The sequence below is a fragment of the Danio rerio genome, chromosome 1, assembly GCF_052040795.2.
Source record: "Danio rerio strain M-AB ecotype USA chromosome 1, GRCz13ab, whole genome shotgun sequence".
In the NCBI taxonomy this organism is placed as follows: Eukaryota; Metazoa; Chordata; class Actinopteri; order Cypriniformes; family Danionidae; genus Danio; species Danio rerio.
The window spans coordinates 54,672,745-54,698,059 of NC_141021.1; the positions used below are offsets into that span (position 1 = coordinate 54,672,745).

Here is a 25,315-nt window from a genome sequence, read left to right on the forward strand (position 1 = left end):
ATACATACACATATACATATATATATATATATATATATATATATATATATATATATATATATATACACATACATTTACATATATATATACATTTACATATATATATACATTTACATATATATATATATATATATATATATATATATGTATATGTATATATATATATGTAAATGCAGTGCCTCCAGGAATGTGGTTGAGAAACACTGACCTAGAGGATCCCAGAATTTTGTAGAAACATTTATTTTTATAATATTCCTGTAAACTGTTAATTATTTCTCTCAAGCCATTGGGCTCACAAAAAGGCGCCTCTGGAGAGACTGAAGAGAGGCTGATTTACACACATGCGACATTGAACTCTTGAAGAAATGTGTGAATGCTGACTCACAGAGATATAACTAAAAACTACTCCCACAGTGCTCTTCAACTCAAATCAAGGAGTCAAAAAGACTTTTTTCATGACTGAATATGATCAGTCCGATACAAAAAAAGATTTAGTATTTTAGGGTCTCCTTTAGTGTTCACGGGAAGCAAATTTATTGCATTCAAAGCGAATAGCAAATACAAATATAACCTAGAGGACATACTCTGAAACAAGTAACAAAACCTGGATATTTCTAAAATATTTCACCGTCTACAATTGAAGCATGACCTTGCATCCATTAAAAGAAACAATAAGCATTTTTTTTTTAAAGCTACTTCACGTTGACGACCAAATGCGTTTAATGTGAGCACTTTGTAAACAGTCACTGGAGTAACGCTCCTGAAATGTTTCATGCACTAATTTCTTCCCCATCAAGATATCACTGTTCAGTGTATTAGCAGCCAAACTTCATGCTGAGGGAAATCCGTCCCGTTTGTTCAGTCCCCGAGGGCCTGTTTTATCTCACTGCAATTATTCATTTTTAATGGACAGTCCTCTTTTTTTTTTTGAAAATATGCTAATTTTACAGCTCCTCCAGAGATATACAGATGAGGTTTAACATTTGAAGAACATTCAGACATTCTCTGAGTCTTGCAGGAGCACTTTTAACTTAGCTGAGCATAAATTATTGAATCGGATTAGACCATCAGCATCTCACTCATTACTACAATAATTAGTCTAATACCACACAGTGTAATTACAGAAGAGTCAAGCTTTAAATTGGAAAAATATCAAAACTCTGTTCATTTTTTAAGTATAATTTAATGCTAATGGTCTAATCCGATTCACTGATTTGTGCTAAGCTAAGCTAAAAGTTCTCCTGACAGACCCGAATATTAGCTGAATGGATTCAGTACTGTTGAGTTTTAACATTTTTGAGTCCATCTAACCGATCTTCACATCTAGCGTAAGCACTTTTAGCTTAGCTTAGCATAAATCATTGAATCTGATTAGACCATTAGCATCTTGATTATTAGTGCAATAATTAGTATTATAGCACACAACGTAATTACAGAAGAGTCAAGCTTTAAATTGTAAAACTATCGAAATTCTTTGCTCAGTTTTTAAGTGAGATGCTAATGGTCTAATTTGATTCAATGGTTTATGCTAAGCTAAGCTAAAAGTGCTCCTGCCAGACCAGAAGATCAGCTGAATGAATTTAATACAGTTGAGATTTAACATTTTTGAGTCCATTCAACTGATCTTTAGGTCTTGCGTGAGTACTTTCAGCTTACCTTAGCTTAGCATAAATCATTTAATTGGATAAGACCATTAGCATCTCGCTCATGTAAATACAGAGGCATCAAGCCTTGAATTGGAAAACTATCGAAACTCTTTGGTCAGTTTTTAGGTGAGATGCTAATAGTCTAATCTGATTCACTAATCTTTGCTAGTCAAATTAGCCGATCTCTAGGTCTGCGGGAAGCACTTTTAGCTTAGCTTAGCATAAATCATTGAATTGGATTAGTCCATTAGCATCACACTCATTAGTACAATAATTAGTCTCATAGCACACAACATAATTACAGTCGAGTCGAGCTTTAAATTGGAAAACTAGCGAAACTCTGGTAATTTTTAAGTGAGATGCTAATGGTCTAATCCGATTTAATGATCTATGCTAAGCTAAGCTAAAGGTGCTCCCGCCAGACCTGAAGATCAGCTGAATGGATTCAATACAGTTGAGTTTGACCATTTTGGAGTCCATTCAGCCATTCTCTGGGTCTCGTGGAAGCACTTTTAGCTTAGCATAAATCATTGAAACGGATTAGACCGTTAGCATCTCGCTCAGTAGTGAAATATTTAGTCTTATAGCACATGATTCAATTACAGAAAAATCAAGCTTAAAATTGTAAAACTATCGAAATTGTTTGCTCAGTTTTTAAGTGAGATGCTAATGGTCTAATCCGATTCAATGATTTATGCTAAGCCAAGCTAAATGGTAAAACTCTAGGGAGGCTATAAAATTAGCCTATTTACAAAAAAGCTTAGTGTACTATTAAAGGGCAGATTCATAATGTTCGGTTGGCATTTTCTACTATATTGGCTGTAGTCTTGTGAAAAAGTCTCACCTCAGGAGTAACTGTGTGTGTGAATGTGTTAGAGGGAAAGAGGGAGTGTGTGAATGTTTGCCTTCAAGTATGAGTGTTTGTTGAGAAAGAATATCATTAACATCCGCAGCCGCCGCTCTGTCCATCAGGGGGCGTGTCTTGAAGACTGGGCCCTTTCTGATTGGTTAAGATGCTCGGGTCTGTGTCCAAGCTCTCGTTCATTTTGTCACAGATGATGTCGACCAGACGCTCAAACACCTGCTTGACGTTAATGTTGTCCTTCGCACTTGCCTCAAAAAACTGAAAACCTGCAAACAAATGAAAAAGAAAACAAAGACAAGAAACGGAAAAGAGAAAGAAAAGAAGAGACATTTTAGATTGTTTATGCATATAAAAAAAAAATATAATTTTATTAAGACTTTCTTTACAAGTCTCCTTGTCAAAGTGTGTTGCTTTAAAACTCAAGAACAAAAAAATAAATAAATAAAAATAAATAAATGAAATAAATAAATAAAGAGTTATTATTACGCCTGTCTTAATGTCAGTTAAGAAAGAGTCGAGCAATTATACATCACATTTTTTATTTGATAAAGGTCCAAAACAACCCCCGAAATATGACTTTTATAACCAGAACAAACAAATATTTGGGACTTTTTAACAAGCACATTGGGCAAATAGGGTGACTTTTATTTTGACAGACACAATTAGGTGGTCATTTTCATTAGTTTACTGCAGAATTAAATTCTTAAATACTGTACAAAAATTCTATTTAAATAGTATATTCATTTTTCTTCGGCTTAGTCCCTTTATTAATCAGGGGTCGCCACAGTGGAATGAACTGCTAACTATTCGAGCATATGTTTTAGGCAGCAGATGCCCTCCCAGCTGCAACCCAGTACTAGGAAACACCCATACTCTCATTCACACACACACACACACACACACACTATGGCCAATTTAGTTTATTCAACTCACCTATAGCGCATGTCAAACCCACACCAACCAGAGGAGAACATGCAAACTCCACACAGAATGACAAGTGACCCAGCTAGAGCTCGATCCAGTGGCCTTCTTGCTGCGAGGCAAGAGTGCTAACCACCGAGCCACCATGTCGCTTATGCAGTGACTCTTGCAAATGTCAAAATTTCAAGCTTTATATAAAGTAGAATTTGTTTTCATATGATCAATTTTACCCAAGCAAAATTCAAAAATGAGCTTTCAAATGAAATAAATCGTCTGAATTCAACTTTAAATATTTATTTTAGTAAATGTTATGTAAAATAAATATCAATTAATTTGACCTATGTTCAATGTTTATTTGAAAAAGTCTATCAAAAAAATCCACGTCATTTGAATTCCACATGTGATGTCATCTTTTTTGTAAATTTTATGTAAAATAAAAAAATCTATTTTACTGATTTCTTTAAATATTTTTTTACTATCTAAAATAAAATCCTCCATCAAATGAAAAGTCCATCAAAAAAAATCCATAATTTAAAAACCACATGCTTATAATGTCAGAACTCATCATATCTAGCATCTATTGGGCAACTAAATAACATGTACATCCTTTGAACAACACAACTGCTCTTGGCACTTCAAAAGGTCTGTCATTAAAATCATCACTTCCTGTCTTTTCTGTTGTCCAAATAAGGCTCTGCAGCCCACAGGAAGCACAGAAGCTCAAGGGTCATGAGCAGAATCCAAAATTAACACTTGACACACAGCACCAAATGAGAGTAAAAGTAGGCTTTTTTATTACAGGTCATCCATTCAGCTCGACCCAATACTCTAAACCTTTTTTTTTTTTACTTGAAAAATTCAGTGCATTTCTGATGAATATGCATAGAAACATCATGAACTCTCCTTTATACCTCGTGCTTAAAAGTTGTATAGATAACTTATAATTGATAGTGTTTGATGTTTATTAATTATGGTTTATATTTGTGTGTTTATCCTGTAATAAAACAATATTTGACCGATAAAAATATTAATATGAGTGTGTTTGATGCATTTCAGGGCATTGTGCTGCAACACCCTGTCCTGTAAATTTTAAACTAAACTAACAAGAAAGCATTAGAAAAGTACTTGGAAAAAGGCATATACTACAATATAATGCAATTGTAGCATTTCATAAGCTGAAGGAAAAGAGAACGAATGAATGCTGCATAAAAATAAATATAAAGCTATTTCACTCTCTTCCAGCAGGTGGCGCTTACAGAACAGCCAGAATAACAGCATTCCTTAGATATTTCTGGAAGCAAAGCAGTTGCACTGGTATTTTAAGAATATTTATTAGTAGTATTTGTACTTGTATTTGGTGTTTGCACTGGTATAGAAATATAAATCTTAATGAAAACACTAGGTTCCACTCATAACTTGCTTACATTAACAAAAGAACTCAGCACAACAATGCTTAGGATCTTTTTTCCCAAATGTTTCACACATCACAACATGCTCCATCTGCTGACCTGTTTAAACAGCTGCCGGCGAGTTTTTCAGATATAACATTTGAGTAATTTTAACAATTGTGCCATACAAATGTACATGTTGAGACAAAACAAAGGCCGATCAGTCAGTGCAGGTTTCTTTAATCGAAACAGCTAAAACTTGCATTTTAATTTGGGATTTGTTGGTGAAACTCGGGGAAAGTTTGTTTAAGTTAATGCAAAATATCTCAAATTTTTCTGTGATTTTTTTATTCCTTGCCATGTGGTGTGATCACATGAATAAACACTACAGAAATTTACAGTAAATCCTATAGTGTTTTTAAACTGTATCTGTTAAGTGTTTTATGTATACTGAAGTATTTATAATTCTTTGTTACTGAACACCAAAGCGTACTGTTATATTAACTACGGTAAACTGATAAAATACTGTAGTAAACTTTAATTTTTACTGTGCATTTTATTATAATATACCCAATAATTTTAGAACTCCTAGTGCAATATTTGGTCATTTGTTTATACTAATATTCTTATTGTTTTACCATAGCAGCTACACATTACCAGATTAATCTGTAGTCACTTATTAGGCTCAAAACTCTAATATGTAGTAATATTCTTTACTATGGATTTTCTTTTTCACTTTTTTTTCATTTCTAGTTTTGTATATGCTGAAACGTGCCTAGCTCATTGGCCAGTCTCTGTCCGTCCTCTCTGGCCACCAGTCTGTCGTCCTCCAGATCACATTTATTCCCCACCAGAATCACCTGAGCGTTGTCCCATGAGTATGTTTTAATCTGAGTCGCCCTGGAAAACACACACACACACACGAACGCTGTTAATGGTGTACATACTTGGAGCATGTTCAATAAAATGTGTAGTATTTTGACAAGAAGCATTTGACATTTCATTCAAGTTTTGGCGAAAAAATCGTTAGAAAAAATTCAGCTACATTTTTAAAATGCATCGCTATTTTCTCTTGAGTAAATTCTGAGCTTAGTTTAGAAGAGAGGAGGGAGGTCTATGCTAGTTTTAAACAGAAAATGGTGCTCTAGCTTAGTTTTGAAAAGAAGATTGAGCTCTAGGCTAGTTTTGAACAGAAGACGGCAATCTAGCTTAGTTTTGAACAGAGGATGGCGCTCTAGGCTAGTTTTGAACAGAAGACGGCGCTCTAGCTTAGTTTTGAACATAAGATGGCGCTCTAGGCTAGTTTTGAACAGAGGATGGCGCTCTAGCTTAGTTTTGAACAGAAGATGGCGCTCTAGGCTAGTTTTGAACAGAGGATGGCGCTCTAGGCTAGTTTAGAACAGAAGATGGCGCTCTAGCTTAGTTTTGAACAGAAGATGGCGCTCTAGGCTAGTTTACAACAGAAGATGGTGCTCTAGCTTAGTTTTGAACAAAAGATGGCGCTCTAGGCTAGTTTTGAACAGAGGATGGCGCTCTAGGCTAGTTTTGAACAGAAGATGGCGCTTTAGGCTAGTTTTGAACAGAATATGGTGCTCTAGGCTAGTTTAGAACAGAAGATGGCACTCACAGGCTAGTTTTAAACAGAAGATGGCGCTCTAGGCTAATTTAGAACAGAAGATGGCACTCACAGGCTAGTTTTAAACAGAAGATGGCGCTCTAGGCTAATTTAGAACAGAAGATGGCACTCACAGGCTAGTTTTAAACAGAAGATGGAGCTCTATGCTAGTTTTGAACAGAAGATGGCACTCTAGGCTAGTTTTGAACCAAAGATGGCGCTCTAGCTTAGTTTTAAACAGAAGATGGCGCTCTAGGCTAGTTTTGAACAGAAGATGGCGCTCTGGGCTAGTTTTGAACAGTAGATGGCGGTCTAGACTAGTTTGAACAGCACTAGGCTAGTTTTAAGCAGCTGACGGCACTCTAGCCTAGCTTTGTATGTACAGCACCATCTGCTGTTAAAGACTAAACTCAGAATCAATTAAAGATAGAATAGCGATGCTTTTTGAAAGTCATAATTGATTTTTGAGCACAGCTCTACATTTCAGACACTTTGACTTCCACATAGTTTTGCATTAAGTAAACAAACTGGCACTTGAGCATCTGATAATAGAAGCATGTCTAAATAAAGGAAGTGAACTCACCAGTCCTGCACGGCGTAAAAGGAATCTTGGTTAGTGATGTCATACATGAGCAGAAATCCCATGGCCCCTCTGTAGTAAGCTGTGGTTATGGTTCGGTACCTCTCCTGTCCCGCTGTGTCCTGAACAACAGTATTAAAAAGAACATTCTGAATTGACCATTCACTAAGCCACACCCAAAAACCACCACCCACCAATCGTGACTTAGCAACCGTAGCTACGCGCAGGGACTCTGTCAAGCTTTCGAGCGAGGGAAACAGGCCAAAGCATTGTGCATATGGATTGTGCAAATCTGATACCTGTTATCCTAAAAGTTTGGACGGGGTGGTGGAATTTTTTACCTTTTCAAAATGCACGAAAGCTTGACAGGCGTAGCAACAGTAACTAAAGAGGGCGGGTCTTAGTGAAGGGTCAATTACACTGCAATATTCAGATCACCTCATCTTTATATCTGATATTATTAATATTTATTTTCTTATATCCTTATTTTCTTATTTATTTGTGAGTTTTATACAATGCAGATTTAAATGGATAAACGAGAAAAGATAAAAGGCATAACAATATTTCACTTTGTAGGACATATTCAGCAGTTCAGGCAGTTCAGTTAGATTAAAACTAAATTCAGTTGAATCTGAATGTCACTGTTATAAGAGGATCCACTGTAGAGCAGCTCCACACAACTTAACCAAGCACGTCTTTAGATCAATTAATAAACAATGTTTGATTGTTTTAAGTGTTTAAGTGTTTTCACCATGCATATCACTTCAAAACAGCTGTAAAAGTGCAAATATACAAGCATTTTGCTTGGTTTAGGGACTTTATTTGTGGGTTAAAAATCAGACGTTCCATTTTGGTGTGTGAATCAAATTCATTCATTCATTCATTTTCTTTTCGGCTTAGTCCCTTTATTAATCTGGGGTCGCCACAGCGGAATGAACCGGCAACTTATCCAGCATATGTTTTACGCAGCGGATGCCCTTCCAGCCGCAACCCATATCTGGGAAACATCCATACACACTCATTTACACTCATACACTACGAACAATTAAGCCTACCCAATTCACCTGTACCACATGTGTTTGAACTGTGGGGGAAACCGTAAAAAAATTCAAAGATTTTTATTTTCATATTTTGTTTAAAAGTTTAAAAGATAAAGCAAGCAGCGTTGAATAATAGTTTAAATTCTCTTTTATTCACAAAACTAGACTAAATGTGTCTTCAGAAAACTGCACTGCCTAAAAGTGTTAAAAATCACAGCATTATTGACAACATTGGTTAACGTTCATATTAACAATAACATCACTGCACATAGATCTTGATCATCTGCCTAATTTCTGTTAATGCACGTCTATGGTGTAAATAAAGAAAGAAACTAATTATGCAAGTGACTGCAACGTAAATAAAACAGTCTTGGGTTTAGAGGTTAACAGCCATGCTAATGTGGTAACCAGGCAACGTCCGACTAGTTTCCATGATACCGAAAAGCCTTGACTTGATTTAGTGCGCTCTGACCTCACCTATGCAGGTTGCCATGGTAACTCTTGGTTTGGGCAGCTGTCGGAGGGTTGTATATAAATATATGCATGCATTGTATTTTAGGGGGAAAGCTGAATGGAAACTAATGGGAGCTTGACAAAAGCCTCTGACCAGTCTTTCAACAGAGATAAGATGTGCACCTGCAATTCTCACACACACACACACACGCACACACACACACAAGCACACAAATGGACTTTCCATAGGCGTATTGTATTTTATACTGTAATAAGCACTTATTATTTGGCCTTACCCTAACCCTAACCTTAACCCGCATAGGAAACCTTTAGCAAAGTATAATTTTTTACGTGTTTTGAAACACCTTACAGCCAAACCAACTTAATGAAGTGCAACTAGATACAATTACTCACGTCATTAAATAATATTTGTCCCCCTAAACCACATAAACAAGTACACACTACGGCTGCACAGTACTGAAAAACAAACCTGACATTGTGCTAAATATTTTTCTGCATTATATATTGCAATATGAATATAATTACACAAGATGACTATCGACAGAGATAAGATGTGCACTTTCAATTTACACACACAAACACACACACACTCGTATTGTATTTTATACTGTAAAAATAATTAGCTTATTTGGCCTTACCCTAGCCCTAACCTTAACCCTATTAGGAAACCTTTGGCAAAGTATGATTTTTTAAGTGTTTTGAGTTATCTTACAACCTAACTAACTTAATAGAGTACAACTAGAAACATCTACCCATGTCATTATACAATATTGGTCCCCAAAGCACATAAACAAGTATAAATATTTAAACAATCTTATTTATAAATATTTAAATCAAATATAATCTATTTGTAGAAGTAGAAAACTTAAAATGTCTTGTGTCCAAATGGTTTAAATTAACTTGCGATATGGCTATTGCTTATTATTAATGCTGAAACGATATATTGTGCAGGCCGAGTACACACACACTCACACACACAAATGGACTCTTCATAGGTATTGTATTTTATACTGCAAAAAAAAAATGCTTATTTTATTGGCTTACCCTAGTCCTAACCTTACACAAGATAATATTATCACAATTTTACATTCACTGTGATGATTTTGTTGGGGAGTATGTCTGTGTAAAATACACAAAATGACACAAAAATACACAAAAACAACATTATTTAAAGCACATATGAAAATAACAGAACAAAGATAAAAATTAAATAGACAACACTATGGGTTTTCAGTGGAATCTAACACTGAGATATAGAAATGCAATAATCAAATGTAAAAATAACAGCAGTTTGTTGTGTAAATATATAAACCCAATAAAATCAGATAGTATTTAATTGTTAAAGCAGAAAACTTTAAATGTCTTATGTCCAAATGGTTTAAATTAACTTGTGATAAGATATCTGCTGACTATCGATGCTGAAACGATACACACACAGACTCTTCATAGGTGTATTGTTTTTTAAACTATAAAAAGTGCTTATTATTCTAGCCCCAACCTTAACCCGCATAGGAAACCTTTGGCAAAGTATGATTTTTAAGTGTTTTGAAATACCATACAGCCTCACCAACTTACTAGAGTGCAACTAGCCACAACTACTCACGTCATTATACAATATGTGTCCCCATAAAGCACATAAACAAGTACACACTATGGCTGCGAGGTACTGAAAAACAAACCTCAGATTGTGATCAATTTTTTTCTGCCTTATATATTGCTATATGAACATAATTACACAATATGACTATCAACAGAGATGAGATGTGTTTATGTGTGTGTGAATTGCAGGTGCACATATGGACTCTCCATAGGTATTGCATTTTATACTGTTAAAAAAAACAAAACGCTTATTATTTGGCCTAACCCTTGCCCTAACCTTAACCCGCATAGGAAACCTTTGGCAAAGTATGATTTTAAGTGTTTTGAAATACCTTACAGTCTCACCAACTCACTAGAGTGCAACTAGCCACAACTACTCACGTCATTATACAATATGTGTCCCCGTAAAGCATGAACAAGTACACACTATGGCTGCGAGGTATTGAAAAACAAACCTCACATTGTGATCTATTTTTTTTCTGCCTTATATATTGCTATATGAACACAATTACACAATATGACTATCAACAGAGATGAGATGTGCACAATTACACTATGACTATCAACAGAGATGAGATGTGCACCTGCAATTCACACACACATAAACACATATGGACTCTCCATAGGTATTGCATTTTATACTGTTAAAAAAAACAAAACGCTTATTATATGGCCTAACCCTAGCCCTAACCTTAACCCACATAAGAAACCTTTGGCAAAGTATGATTTTTAAGTGTTTTAAAATACCTTACAACACTTAGTACCTTAATAGAGCATGACTAGGTACATCTACCCATGTCATTATACAATATTTGTCCCAGTAAACCACATAAACAAGTACACACTAGGGTTGCACATCATTGGGAAAAAAAAAAAAAACTCTCATTGCAATATAATTTTTTTTGGCTTAAATATTGTGATATGATTTCAATTACACAAGATGACTATTATCAGAGATAAGATGCGCATCTGCAATTCACACACACAAACACATATGGACTCTCTATAAGTATTGAATTTTATACTCTAAAAAACACTTATTAAATGGCCTTACCCTAACCCTAACCTCAACCCTAATAGGAAACTAATGATCTTTAAGTGTTCTGACTCAGCTTACAACCTAACTAACTTAACAGATTACAGCTAGGTACAACTACGAATGTCATTATACATTATTTGTCCCCGTAAAACCACACAAGCAAGTACACAGACACACATAAATGCATGATGACTAGATTTACAAGAAAGACAAGTGGATCATATCTATATTCTGGCCCCGTAATCTGGCATCTAAAGGAACTGAACGCAACCCTTCAGGAAGTGGCAAATGTCAGTGCAATAATTATTTAACATCTATGACTGTGTCAATACGGTTAAATCTACAGAACGCAGTGATGAATAATCTAATGCAATGTGTAATATTTGCTCTTCCTCCACAGTGAAATGCCTCAAATTACATTTGTCTCTGCCTTTAAATCATGAACTCCTCCTTTAAGCAAATAAGAGAGGGACAAATGTGAACACGCACATGTACTGCATGTTTTAGGAGTTGCTGATCGGAATAAAAAGTACTTCATGGCTTTCACTTTTAGGGATAACTAAAGGCTAGATCAGATAGTATATTAAACAAATGGAACACTGCATGAATATTAGCTTTTGAAGATCTTAAAATGAGGATTTGGATTGGCTTTCGGGTTATTGATCGCCTCTCTGACTAAAGCCCTTCTCCACCGATTACTCAGCTTAGATGGCCGGCCAGCTCTAGGAAGAGTCCTAGGGCCTCATGTACGAAGACTTGCGTTGAATTCATACTAAAAGATTGCGTACGCACAAAGCTGTAAATGTGCGTACGCAGTAAAAAATTCATATATACGCGGAATCCCATGCATATTACCTTTGTACATCCGAATTAACGTGAAATTAAACACAAGTGAACGAGCGCAAAACCCCTCCCTACCTCCTCCCCTGTATGAATATGGTAATGACTCTACTTTGGCAAAACCAAACAAAAAAGCAATGGCAAAAGCAAGCAAGAAGAGAAACTTTGAACAGAATGTGAATTGGAGGTGCTCCTATTCTGAGGTAGACTGGAGAAAAACAGTGTTATTTGCAGGTTTGTCCTCCGGATTTATTAACAAAAGAAAAAAGTTGGAGAGTTTAGCTGATGCGGTTAACGCAGTCGGGTCTGAACATCGCACTGTGAGTGAATTAAAAAAGAAATGGTCTGATGTAAAGGTGTAAAAGTTTGTAGTGTCTATAGCAGCGTGAGCGGCGTTGCTCGTAAAGTGCTTGGCAAAATATTTTGACATATTCGATTATGAACCGGGTTCGAATCCAGTGTCTGATGAACTTATTCTTCTTTTCCCCACTACATATCAGATTTTGCCTACTTTTCATCACGAGGAAGACAAGTAGGAATCATTAATAAGTGTGTGTGTGTGTGTGTTATGTTAAGCGCATTTGAGCATCACATACTATTATCAGATTTATTGAACCATTTCTTATTCACGTATGCAAATTCGTCTTCAGATGGCGCCTTTATAGCAATGTGTGTGCAGTCGATTGCTCAGATTACATTGGGAAAACCGCCGATTGATGTAAGTTGCGCTTTAATGTTTAGCTGGTCAACTGCATGGTATGGAAACCTTATAAACCTGCTAGACATGCGGATGATCCCGTCCCATACAGCTGCCATTGCACGGCTCAAAGATACTTTGTAGGGTGCAATTTAACTCAACTGCCTCTAGGAGTCGCCAATGTAAATAAAACAGACACACACAAGAAATGCATGTACGCCAGACATGAAGTTGGCAAGGACCAACACATTCTCATGTTCATTTCATCGTTACTAGATACTAACGTGAGCGTGAAATCTGGCGTACGCAAAATTTTTGTGCGTACAAAACGTTGATACATGAGGCCCCTGGTGGTTTTAAACATCTTCCACTTAACGGATGATGGAGGCCACTGTGCTCATTGGAACTTTCAGAGCAGCAGAAATTCTTCTGTAACCTTCCCCAGCCTTGTGCCTGTATAGGTCTACAGACAATTCCTTTGTCTTCATGCTTGGTTTGTGCTTTGACATGCACTGTCAACCCTGGGACTTTATATAGACAGGTGTATGCCTTCTCAAATCATGTCCAATCAACTTAATTTACCACAGGTGAACTTCAATTTAGCTGCTGAAACACTTCAAGACTGATCAGTGGAAACAGAATGTAGCTGAGCTCAATTTAGAGCTTCACGGCATAAATTTCCACACATTTACACAAGTAAATACATAGAGCCAATGATGGACTAAACAATCTGCAGAAATCTGCGTGCGCAGATTGCGTATGGTTTTACTTATAATTAACTTACTTATGATATATTATCTGTGTTACATTAAGGTTAGGTATCAGTGTGTTGAATTTTAATGAAGTATTATTACTGTGTTTATGGGAGCAGCAAGACAAACACCGCTGGACTCGTTTACTTCATATATGCATATTCTCATTGCAACATAGTCAATAAAACCATGACTGATCATTAACCAAACATCCAAACACCTCAAGTCAGAAAAGATGTAAGTCTCTGTGTCTCCACACCCACTAAATACACCACACACACACACACACACACTGCTCTGGAATCATGACAACAGGAAAGGATCATTACTGAAAGTACATGGAGGATTTAACACTGCAGTTCTGAGAAAAAGAAATGCAATGCTAATTGAGTATAATAATATTGTTTAAGTCTTTTGTCTCTTTTAAATTTTTAAATAATAATTTTTTTCTTAGTTTTATTTTCAAATATATGTAAAACAAATATTGTACAAACATCTACAGACATTTTTTAACTTAATTGAATAATTTTATTTAATTATTGGCATTATGTATTGTATGTTTTATATGAGTGGCATGGTGGCTCAGTGGTTAGCACTGTCATATGCCGGATAAGTTAGCGGTTCAACCCATTGTGGCAACCCATAGACTAAGCCTAAGGAAAATGAATGAATAAATGAATGAATGAATGGATGGATGAATTACAACTTTTAAATATGTTCTTTTTTATAATCAATTAAAATAATGCAAAATTTACTTGAACGTGGGTTTTAAATATGGGCTTTTAGGATGAATCAAATTTGCATGACTACAATGGATGCATATTTCTAATTTTGTTCAGCAACCTTTGTATTTTCGACACTTGACACCCGATGTAAAATGCTTGTCCTGAAGCAAAACCACTAGTCTAGTGTTTGATAAAGCATTAGTGCAATATGATACAGCAGCTGAGACTGTGCCAGTTTCTCTAAAAGATTTGACATGATATCATTTTCCAGCCGTTTCTCAGTCAGAGTTTTTTGTTTTTTTTGCAGGCACTTAACATTTAAACAAAGAATTCAGAATATATCAGGTGAGTACATTCAACATTTAATCATGTCTTTAAAAAATAGCTGACGTCACTAATAACGAGCATTTTCAAAATCTAAATAAAGTCCCAATAATAAAGTAATTCTAAGCTTTGATCCTAATTGCGCCATTTTGGTGACTGTCGCTTTAAATTCAAATGAGATTGTGCTATTTTCAAAAGAGGGCGGGGCTACAGATGCATGTGTGTCAGCATAGTGGCAGATTCAAAAACAAGACTAACTTAATATGCTAATGAGGGAGAGATCGTCACTAATGGGCGGGGCTTCCACCCTCTGATGACATGTACAAAGGGAGAATGTCGATCCGAGTGTTTTAGCAGACTGTTTTGATCAAGTGTGATTATAAAAAGTATAATTAATAAATTTTTACTATTAGAAGCTGCTTATATTCACAGAATTCTGCCACACTACTGTGTTTAAACCCCACACAAAAGTGATTTTTGCATAATAGGTTCCCTTTATTTAATGTTAAGAAATGGAGCGTTATTGTAAAGTGTCCAAAGACATGCGGTACATTGAATAGACTAAATTGGTCATAGTGTATATGTAGGTGAATGTGAGAGTGTAGGGATGTTTCCCAATACTAGGTTGCAGCTGGAAGGGTATGCGCTGTGTAAAACTAAGCGGCAGCCTCCTGCTCTCCCTCATGAAGCCAATGCAGAAGTAACTGTAACTGCAATTCATTGACTCGCCTTTGGGGGCTAAATTCAGGAAGTCCAGATGTTCAATGACCGGAATGCTAAATTGGACAATTTTACAGCTTATAAAAACATGTTAACAACCAGATATAAAAAATGGTTTTGGTGCATATAACTAACATTACCCTTCATGACAACTGTGAGGGGGTGAATTTTGCCTAGAACGTTATGTTTTTATTAAGTTTTGTTAAATCTGCATAATTAAAGGCGTGGCCACTTTAACTCAGCTGATTCCAGCTGATTAGCCGCTGAACTCGGCATATACATCGTATTTTTGTGTTGTTTTATGTGGCTTTACACAGTCAGTTGCCTTCTGGAATTGTTTCCTGCAGTTATCAGATACTATAGCATGCTGTGTGCACTTAATTGGGCTCACAAACCATTCAAGTTACCTCCAATTGCAAGGTGAGTGAAATTCTCATACATTTATATACCATCTCTATAAATGTATTTGTTTTACTTCAGATAATTTATTATTTATAATTGTCTTTAGACTAGTAATGCCCTCCTGAATCTGACAGATTGATTAGCTGTAGGCTCTTCCTGCTGAAAAATCCAGCTTAAACCAGCCTAGGCTGGTTGGCTGGTTTTAGCTGGTTGACTACCCTGGTTTTAGAAGGGTTTTGGCCATTTCCAGGCTGGTTTCCAGCCATTTCCAGCCTGGTCTTAGCTGGTCAAGCTGGAAAATGTCCAGCTAAATCCAGCTAAAACCAGCTTGACCAGCCTGGTTTAAGCTGGACATAGCTGGTTAGGGCTGGGCTCCCAGCCTGGCTAGGCTGGTCAAGCTGGTGTTAGCTGGTCATCTCCCAGCCTGACCAGCTAAGACCAGGCTGGAAATGGCTGGAAACCAGCCTGGAAATGGCCAAAACCCCTCTAAAACCAGCCTGGTCGACCAGCTTAAACCAGCCAACCAGCCTAGGCTGGTTTAAGCTGTTTTTTTTAGTAGGGCTAGAACAGTCATCTGAAACATTGTCAAACAGTGACAGTGTTATGCCTGGATTTCATCAATAGCCTTGCATTTACTAACACAGACTATATTTAAAGTGTTTGGGAGTTATTTGTGCTTTCCTCCTGTAGAAAAAACATCACAAGAACAATGCTTAGTGGCTCAATGTCTTACTACAGTAGCTGCGTCCCAAATCGCATACTTATGCACTGTTCTACGCCATTTTGTAGTATAAATAGTGTAAGTAGTGTGTTCACACTGAAAACTCTAAAATATTAAGTGCACTTTAATTACCCGGATGATGCTCTCATTCAGCCGGTAAAATGAAGTGCTTAATGATGGACACTTCACGCACTCAACGACCGCAGTTTTGCTCACGTAGCGGAAGGGGCGGAGCTATAGGGCGGATAACATTATATAGTTGAATAACATTATTTATTTTGGAAGGTGAAAGCAAAATTCTCCTACAGCGTCTCCTGATGGTGAATGCGGTACTACTAATGGCAGGAATTATTTGATAGTTTGGTCATTTATTTAACTGATCTGGCGACCGTCAAACGTCTTCAGGTAAACGGTTTGAATTTTCGCTTAGTAAAAAAACATTAGTGCTCCATTTGGGACGACACAGCATACATATACTATACTGTTGAGTGTTTAAGTGCATAGTGCATGAGTGCATAGTGTACCATTTGAGACGCAGCTAGTGTTTAGTCTAGCCAAAATGGCGACGGTTGGCCACGCCTACTTGTAACTTCATTTGTACTCTTCAGAAACCTACAGGTCTTGGACGCATAGGATATTACATCCATATCTTTTACAGTCTGTGTGTAAAACATATGCTAGAATAGTTGGCGGTTCATTCCACTGTGGTGACCCCTGATAAATAAGGGACTAAGCCGAAGGAAAATGAATGAATGAAGTGTAAACAAACAACAGGCCTATAAATAGGAGCATTTTCAATCAATATCTCAGGCCAGATGACCTCTAAAAATCTATAGGTTTGAAAATTAAAAGCTTATCAAATCTAACAATGTCACCACTGTGGATGCAACAGTCAAATTCTTTAAATGCTTTCAAAATGCTTAGATAACATAAATAATTATTAACATTATTTCCACTGACACAATATATCGCGTTACTGAATATCAGCACATATTCTAAATGGTATTCTTGCCTATTCAAGTCAAACTGAGTGTATACAGTATGCAGAGCTGGGTTGTTCTATGGTGGGTTATCACGAGCACACTGGTGCATTCTGGGAAAATGCTACTCAACACCTCTGAGGCGTTCGCACCCACTTCCTTCCATCAACAGAAAGTGCTGTCGCTTCCTCTGCGGCTGTGAACGGGCACAGAATAACTACATTTACAAAATCTAAACAAAAAGAATCAGTAATTAACATATCAGACAAAAAAAACACACACACACACACACACACAATCATAAATAATTCCTTGGCAGCACTGGGCAGCTGATATTCTGACCCACTTCCTGTGTCAGTATTGATTCAATTAGTGATTCACAGCAGAAGGCAGATGCACGCTGGTCTCTGGACTGGCGAAAAGCACAGCCAATTTGATTTTATGGCTTTCATTTTCTAAAGGTTCCCTCAAAATGGATTTGGCACCATGTGTGTGTGGCGTGTGTTTGCGTGTGTGTTCAGAGAATAATGCATTAGATGATGGGGCCATCTGCTTTAGGTTGGTCAGGTTGTTTTGGAACATTAAACATCATTGCTGACACACACCACTGAAACGCACACATATATGCACGCACACCTAGATTATCTTGATCAAGGTATCATCTAGTCTTACTGACGCATGACTGGCAGATCCTCTTTTCACAACATTAAGCACTACCTTAAGCAATAACAAGCTTTTCTTTCTGGTTTAACTAGTGAAAAATAAAGCCTTAAATGTATTCTTCATGACACTGAATGCATTTAAATTCTGGCAATCAAAGATTTTGCAGTAAAGTCTTAACCACTTCTCTTTAGTTACCGATCATACTTGGAATGGGGTATATGCCGAAGCATGCTAATAAGACTTTTAATTTGCCATTAACCTGGGTTAAGCTCTTCCGGCAAATTGAATGCCAATGCAAAATCCGGTGCGTTTAAGGTCTGTTTTCTTTAAAAATCAGCGATCTCCACTAGCTGAGTGATATCCGATTTAAAGTGGGTCTCAGATTGTACAAGAAGCACTGCATTAAATTACATTTCCCCCGCCATGTCTTTATAATATGAGCATTTATTTTACCCCAGTATATTCAATAGAGCTCCTGCGTTAGCCTGCCGATTCTGACGGGCGCGTGCGAGTAAACAGCTTTTTGTCTCGTTTTACTCTTGAGCAACTAAATAAATGCTAAAGTTTATTTAACTGAATGTATTTAAATGACATTACAACATCGATGCTGTATAAGGAACCGTATAAAATGGAAAGAAGTTCACAATAACAGGTCACCGGAAGTGTATCAGCATGGGAACAGCCCTAGCTCGGCATATACTGTACCCTATGAAAAACTGCATTACCCATAATTCTATTCAGATTTCCACCAATCAGACAAAAATAAGGGAATCATTAAGTTTGTTTCTCTTTATGGCTTTTGTTTTAAATACCAAATACTTTCTTTGTTGTTTCCAATGAAAGTTTCTAATGTTGATATCAGCATTGCAACTGACTTTATTCTATCCACTTGTTAAGTGATGACGTGTTTGTGACGTATGTAATACTGTTTCCGGTTCCAAGCCGCCACTCATTTGAGTTGAGAAATTATTAGTTTATGATCACTTTTTATTCCTATCACACATTAAAGTTAATTTGATATAAAATCATAGTGTACACAACAATCTCTGGGCTTGCTGCATAACAAATACCAAAAATGTAACAATTTATAAAAAATGTATCACTTTCTGGCCATCGGACATTAGGCATGGACATATATATTGCGATCGTGATTTTCGAGCCTATTAAATCTCTTTGTAAACGTTTATTATTACCATTTCATGAGTCTCCCCATACAGTTGAATCCGCTTGTTAAGTGGTGAAGTGTTTGTGGCGTATGTAATACCGTTTCCGGGTCCAAGCCGCCATTCATTTGAGTGGAGAAATCATTCATTTATGATCACGTTTTATTCCTATCACACATTAAAGTTAATTTGATATAAAGTCATAGTGTACACAACAATCTCTGGGCTTGCTGCATAACAAACACCAAAATTTTAACAATTTATAAAAAAATTAAAAACTTTCTGCCCATCAGATATTAGGCATGGATATATATATTGCGATCGTGATTTTCGAACCTATTAAATCTCTTTGTAAACGTTTATTATTACCAATTCATGAGTCTACCCCATTCAGTTGAATAGAGCGCTTGGACCCGGAAGCTGCTTCGCGTGACGTCACACTTTACAAGCGGATTGGTTATTATGGCTTATAACATCTTTTGGACCTGGACGGCTACTGAGAAATTGGTAAAACTGCTGCGCATTTTTGAAGAGTGGCCCACTTTGGAGTTTTAATCATGCCATAAAAGAAAAGCTTTTGTGTTTTTGATAAGTTTTGCATACAAGCAGCCACATTTTTAAAACAACCAGTTTACAAGAGTCCTTGAAAACAACTAAAGTTGCTGTAATTTGCATGTAAGGCCATCAATGTCAAATTGATAAAAAAAAAAAAAAAAAAACACTGTCCATCCAAGCACATACTGTCCTGTAATTTGCCACTGATGTTTTAGGTATTAAATTATTAATTTATGGCTACAAACTGAATACATAATCCACATGTGTATGATGAAATAATTTTCTGAAATTGAGTTTTATTCAAAACATTAAAAAAAGCTTTTGTGGTTTTGAAAAGTTTTGTATACAGGCAGCCACAATAAATAAAAAAAAAACTGCTTACAAGTATCCACAAAAACAACTAAAGATAATTCTTAATTTGCATTTAAGGCCAGTAGGTGGTGTTTGTCATATCGTAAAAAACTACAATGGCTATAAACTGAAAGCATAATCCACCAGTGTATGATGAAATGATTTCTGAAAATTAGCCAGTTCAGAGTTTTATTCAAACCATAAAAGAAGAGCCTTTGTGTTTTTGAAAGGTTTTGCATACAAGCAGACACATTCTTAAAACAGCCACTGGTTACCAGAACCCTAGAAAACAACTCAAGGTGCTGTAATTTGCATGTCAGGCCAGTAGGTGGTGTTTGTCACATTGTACAAAGCACTGTACATCTGAGCACATACGGCCCTGTAAATTACCACTGCTATTTTAGTTAACAAACTACTCGTTTATAACTGCAAACTGAATACATAACTCACGTGTACATGATGAAAACATTTTTTTGGTGTTGTTGAAATGCTTTGTGTACATGCAGCCACAATTTTAAAACAACCACCGTTTATAAAAATCCTCAAATACAACTTAAGATGCTGTAATTTGAATGTCAGGCCAGTAGGTGGTGTTTTTTACATTGTAAAAAGCACTGTACCTGCGTGGTTGGGGGTGGAAACATGCAAACACAGGGTATGTACAGCCAGCCCTGACTAGGGCAGAACAATATATCATTTGAGCATCACTATCACAATTTAAAAGATAAATATATCATTAAATATTATTTATTATTTCACATTTGATTGTTTAATTTCTGTATTGAATACTGTAGGTTTGCCGGTTTATTTAAATTCTTATTTTAAATGTTTGATGTGACGTATTATTATATGCTTGTAATTTATGATATTTTATGCAAATGCTCTGCATAGAAAAGAACTTGATCGTTCTTGTCAATCTAAATCAATTAAATATTTTCAAATAGAGCCTATTCGATGGCTCTTCAAATTATATTCATATCGCAGTATATATATATATATATATATATATATATATATATATATATATATATATATATATATATATATATATATGCGCTGTCAAAATTAGTGCGTTAACGCATGCGATTAATTTTAAATAATTAACGCGTAAAAAAAAATTAACGCAATTAACGCAGTTGCAGGTTTTTTTTTTACTTCCTGTTGTGGTGGACGTGTGTTTAACATGCAATAATTGTGGATAAGACCAAGGAAGCCCTTTTAGAAGGCAAGTTCCAGTATAAAACAATTAGTCGCATCACAGGTTATCCAAAGTTTCATGCAATTTCGTGCGTTTCATTTTTAACTTTCGACTTCTTTTGTAAGTCGATACCGCATGGCGAACAGAAAGAAAATCCTCCGCATTTCGTGACTCGAAAACATACGAAAGTGTATGCTTCGCGTTGTTGTGTCAGAATCCTTGTGAAATACAGTAATACTTTAGGACGCTTAATTTAAGCAAATTTGATGAACGTGATCATGCGTGTTGAATGAGGGGAGTTTTGTCTTGCATTTACATTATTTTACATTTAAATAACCAAAATTACAAGTTTCAGTACTTTAAATGCGATTAATCACGATCGATCACAATTAAATTTTTTTAAAAACTGTGATTAATTAGTTAATTTTTTTTAATCGATTGACAGCACTAATATATATATATATATATATATATATATATATATATATATATATATAATATCGCAGCAAAACAAAACAAAAATAACAATGTCTGATTTTTCCAATATCATGCAGCACTAAACCGAATACATAATTCATAAGTGCGTGATGTAATAAATTTTCTGAAAATTCAGTTGTCGTAAACGATATAGGGTGTAAACGATAACCATGTACTTTGAAACTCACTTTCAAAAATATGCATTTTCGGGCTCCCTAATAATGCTGTTATCAAAAATACAGCCAAAATGCATATAAAGTAAATCTGTAATAGAATATACTGCTAAAAAACAGTTTGCAAAAAACAAATATATAATTGTTTAAAGTGCAAATAAAACAAATCAAACCATATGATTTTGTTAGCTCACGCAGCTTCCTGATCCAGCTTCCCACTCATCCAAATTTTCGTACTCACCCATATCTGAAGTTTGACTCGCTTCTCGTTGCGGTAAACCGTTTTGACTTTGAAGTCGATGCCGACTGTGCTGACGAATGCTGAGGTGAACGAATCGTCAGCGTAACGGAACAGAAAACTTGTTTTTCCCACACTGCTGTTGCCAATGATGAGCAGCTTGAACATGTAGTCAAAATTCTGATCAGCAACGTCTTTCTGCACCTGTGTCTGATGACGGGTATCGTTGGCCGACGCCATCTAGAGGAGGGGAGAAAAAGTAAATATGTAAGTAGTTTACAGTGAACAATAACAACAAAGACTGTCTTACACTTCAGAAAAGTGCTGTGGCCCTTCAGGACATTTTTCTGAAGCGCAGTTGGTCCTTTGTTAGTTAAAGTACTCTTCCAGCAGTGTCATCTATCTATATATCTCTCGTTCTTTGTGCTTCAGGCATGCTGAGTGAGGATCTTTCTTTGATTAAGAGCCATTACAGCAGAGACCAACTCAGCACTGCTCATTCTAGCCATTAAAACTCTACTTTAAATAAGAAGCACACAATACAGATCATCACTGGGCTATGCTGTTAATACTGTGTGAAATCAGTGTTATATTATTAGTTGTATTTACATAGTATTATTAGCATTTAACCAGTTGACTCTGCTTTAAATATATAGTAGGGCTTCACATTGTTGTAAAAATCTGATGTTGGGAATATGTTTCAGCGATAAATATTGCGATACAAATACACTATCAAAAGATGGTTTGAATTTGACTGTTTTCTGGGGAGTCTAACAGTATTGAGGCACAGAAGTTGAATAATCACAATGCAAAAAAAAATTATAAATAAATAAAAATCATTTTTTTACTTTGTTTTGTCTTGTTTTTAGTCCAAATATCCCCAAAAAAATCGTAGACCAAGTAAAGATATTATTTACTTTTCACCGTCAGAAGAAATAAGTGAAAATTTAGAGTTTTTAGCAAGTGTGGCAAGTAAAATTTGTTTGTTTTCCCTTTGAAATGTAGATATTTGGGCTAGAAACAAGACAAAGTCTAAGCATAAATCATATAAATACAGTGATGTAAAACCCAACAGTCAACTTTATCAAATGAAAGCACTGTACTTAACCCAACCCTCAAGTTAATTCTAGTCATTTGAAAAGAGTTTTGAACTCAGTGTTGTTGATAAAGAGTTCATTAAATACATCATTACTTCAACTTAAATGCAGTAAGTTCACAGTGCTCATAGAAATGGTTTGTTGCAATCAGTTTGAGTTGCCTTAACTTGTTGGGTTTTACAGTACTCAATTGGTTTGAATTCTCTTCAATTATTGGGATTTACTGCGCTCAAATTGCTTTGTTTACTCAAATGGATCAAGTTCACAGTACTCATCAAGATTACTTTTTGAACTTGGTTTGTTGCAATTCTGCAGCTCCTGTTCATCTATAATTTACACTGGACACTGCATATCTTTGCAATGTGACTATTGCGGATGCGCACATTGCGATATAACTGCTGAAACAACATATTGCGCAGCCCAAATGTATAGTACCTTTTTGTTTTGCATATTTATGTTTAGCTTTAATTCACAGTTAGTTTCTATATTTTCACATTTGGCAATATTAGCATTAATGTTTTAGCTTATTTCAAGTTAACGTCGGGTAATATTTAAGTTACTGGTATGACTACACATTTCCTGTAAATACCGGCTTAAAATTCATTTATAAGTCTTCAAAAAGTTTTAAATCTTCACTTTATATTAGGCGTTTTTCAGTTTCATTTTCTTCTCATTTTGAAATTTATTTTATTGATCTGTTTTTTTATTTTCCAGCTTTATCTCAGTTGAAAATGGCTACAATCGTGAGTTTGATTTACATAATCATCAAATAATAATACTCTGTCTGTTTTCTGTTAATAATGACTTACATTTCATTATGTTTGTAACATAAATGTTATCATATGACATATGAAAAGGCTTAAAATATACCTCAATAAATCACAGTTTAGACACAGTTTTGTAGAAAAAGAGCAGCATTTAGATTTTCAAAAAGTCTTCATTTTGATCATATATAATAATAATAATATTAAAAATAATAATTCAATTCAATTCATCTTCATGGTCACACTTTATTTTGATGGTCCGTTTATTGAATTTAAGTTACATTGCATCTACATGCCAACTGATTCTCATTATTATAAGTACACTGTTTGTTACTGTTAGGTTAGGGTGAGCTGACATGTACTTGCAAAGTTTCTTATAATCAGTTAAATATCAGTTGAAGGAGCAATATCAACAGATATTAAGCAGACAGACTACTAATACTCAAATGGACCATTAAAATAGTGTCACCATCTTTATTTCAATGTAGATTGTGTCAAAGCAGCTTAACATAGAAGTTCCAGTAAATTGAAACTGTGTCAGTCTATTTTTTAGAGTAATCATAAACATTTATACATTGTATTTAATAAAAATAATGATAATAATAAAGTAAAATACACCCTAATATAAGGCGATTTTTGTTTAAGTATTAACATCCTCTATTTTGAGAAACAGGCGACCACATCAACACCTGTAAAAAAACATTACCTGAAGAAGAGGGAGTTACCAGGATATGACACACCTTGCACATATGAATGAACACAATGCTGCAGTGCCACAGTTATGTCCAATAAAATTACAAGCCCTTTTAAGCACAGACAATGTTTAAAATGAACAATCATTCACAATAACGATGGTCGACAGTGACAAACAGCAGCACACACACCCTAATAAATAAACTAATGAAATCTACAAACCTGTCAAAAAGCATATCAGCTAGTCAGTCAGATAATATTCATACAATCATGTCATTAATAACTGAATTATGAGGCGATGAAGCTCCAGTCACGCTTCCATATGGACGCGTACAGTAGCTAACCGACTGTTACTTCAGAAAAACGCGTATCCTTCAGGCACAAACATTACTAACCTTATCCGGCTCTTCTCAGAGGAGGTTGTTTATTTTATAAAGTTAATATCGCGCTCTTTCTCCGCTGATTTCAGCTGACATTCAGTCCAAGCAGATCCAGTTTCACTTTTCCCGTTAAAAACACACACACTAGAAAAGAGGTCCACTCGTGTTATCGGTTTAAAATCCGTCCATTCGCTTTCCTCCAGAGGGGCGTTGCAAAATCTGAAGCTTGAAGCCT

At 35.7% G+C, this 25,315-nt stretch overlaps 1 protein-coding gene and 1 long non-coding RNA gene across 5 annotated transcripts; one reads left to right on the plus strand and one right to left on the minus strand.

The window, feature by feature from the left end:
• Window positions 1-510: 510 nt before the first annotated feature.
• rab3da (RAB3D, member RAS oncogene family, a) lies at window positions 511-25,315 on the minus strand. 4 transcript variants are annotated; one of them, XR_015475852.1, is made up of 6 exons: window positions 25,096-25,315; window positions 22,150-22,386; window positions 7,019-7,137; window positions 5,596-5,720; window positions 2,399-2,777; window positions 511-1,861 (listed from the first exon to the last, which is right to left on the minus strand). XR_015475852.1 is itself a non-coding variant. In NM_001145597.1 (5 exons), exons 2-5 carry the CDS (start codon window positions 22,384-22,386, stop codon window positions 2,587-2,589), a joined length of 672 nt encoding a protein of 223 aa, NP_001139069.1. In that variant the 5' UTR covers window positions 25,096-25,217; the 3' UTR covers window positions 2,515-2,586. The 4 variants fall into 4 exon arrangements, 1 of the variants encoding a protein (NP_001139069.1); XR_015475853.1 differs by having other exon boundaries at window positions 511-1,497; window positions 2,314-2,777; XR_015475851.1 differs by having other exon boundaries at window positions 511-2,008; window positions 2,314-2,777.
• On the plus strand, window positions 15,900-19,875 carry LOC147837530 (uncharacterized). Its single transcript, XR_015477037.1, has 2 exons — window positions 15,900-19,023; window positions 19,361-19,875. It is a non-coding gene; the product is annotated as an uncharacterized LOC147837530 (long non-coding RNA).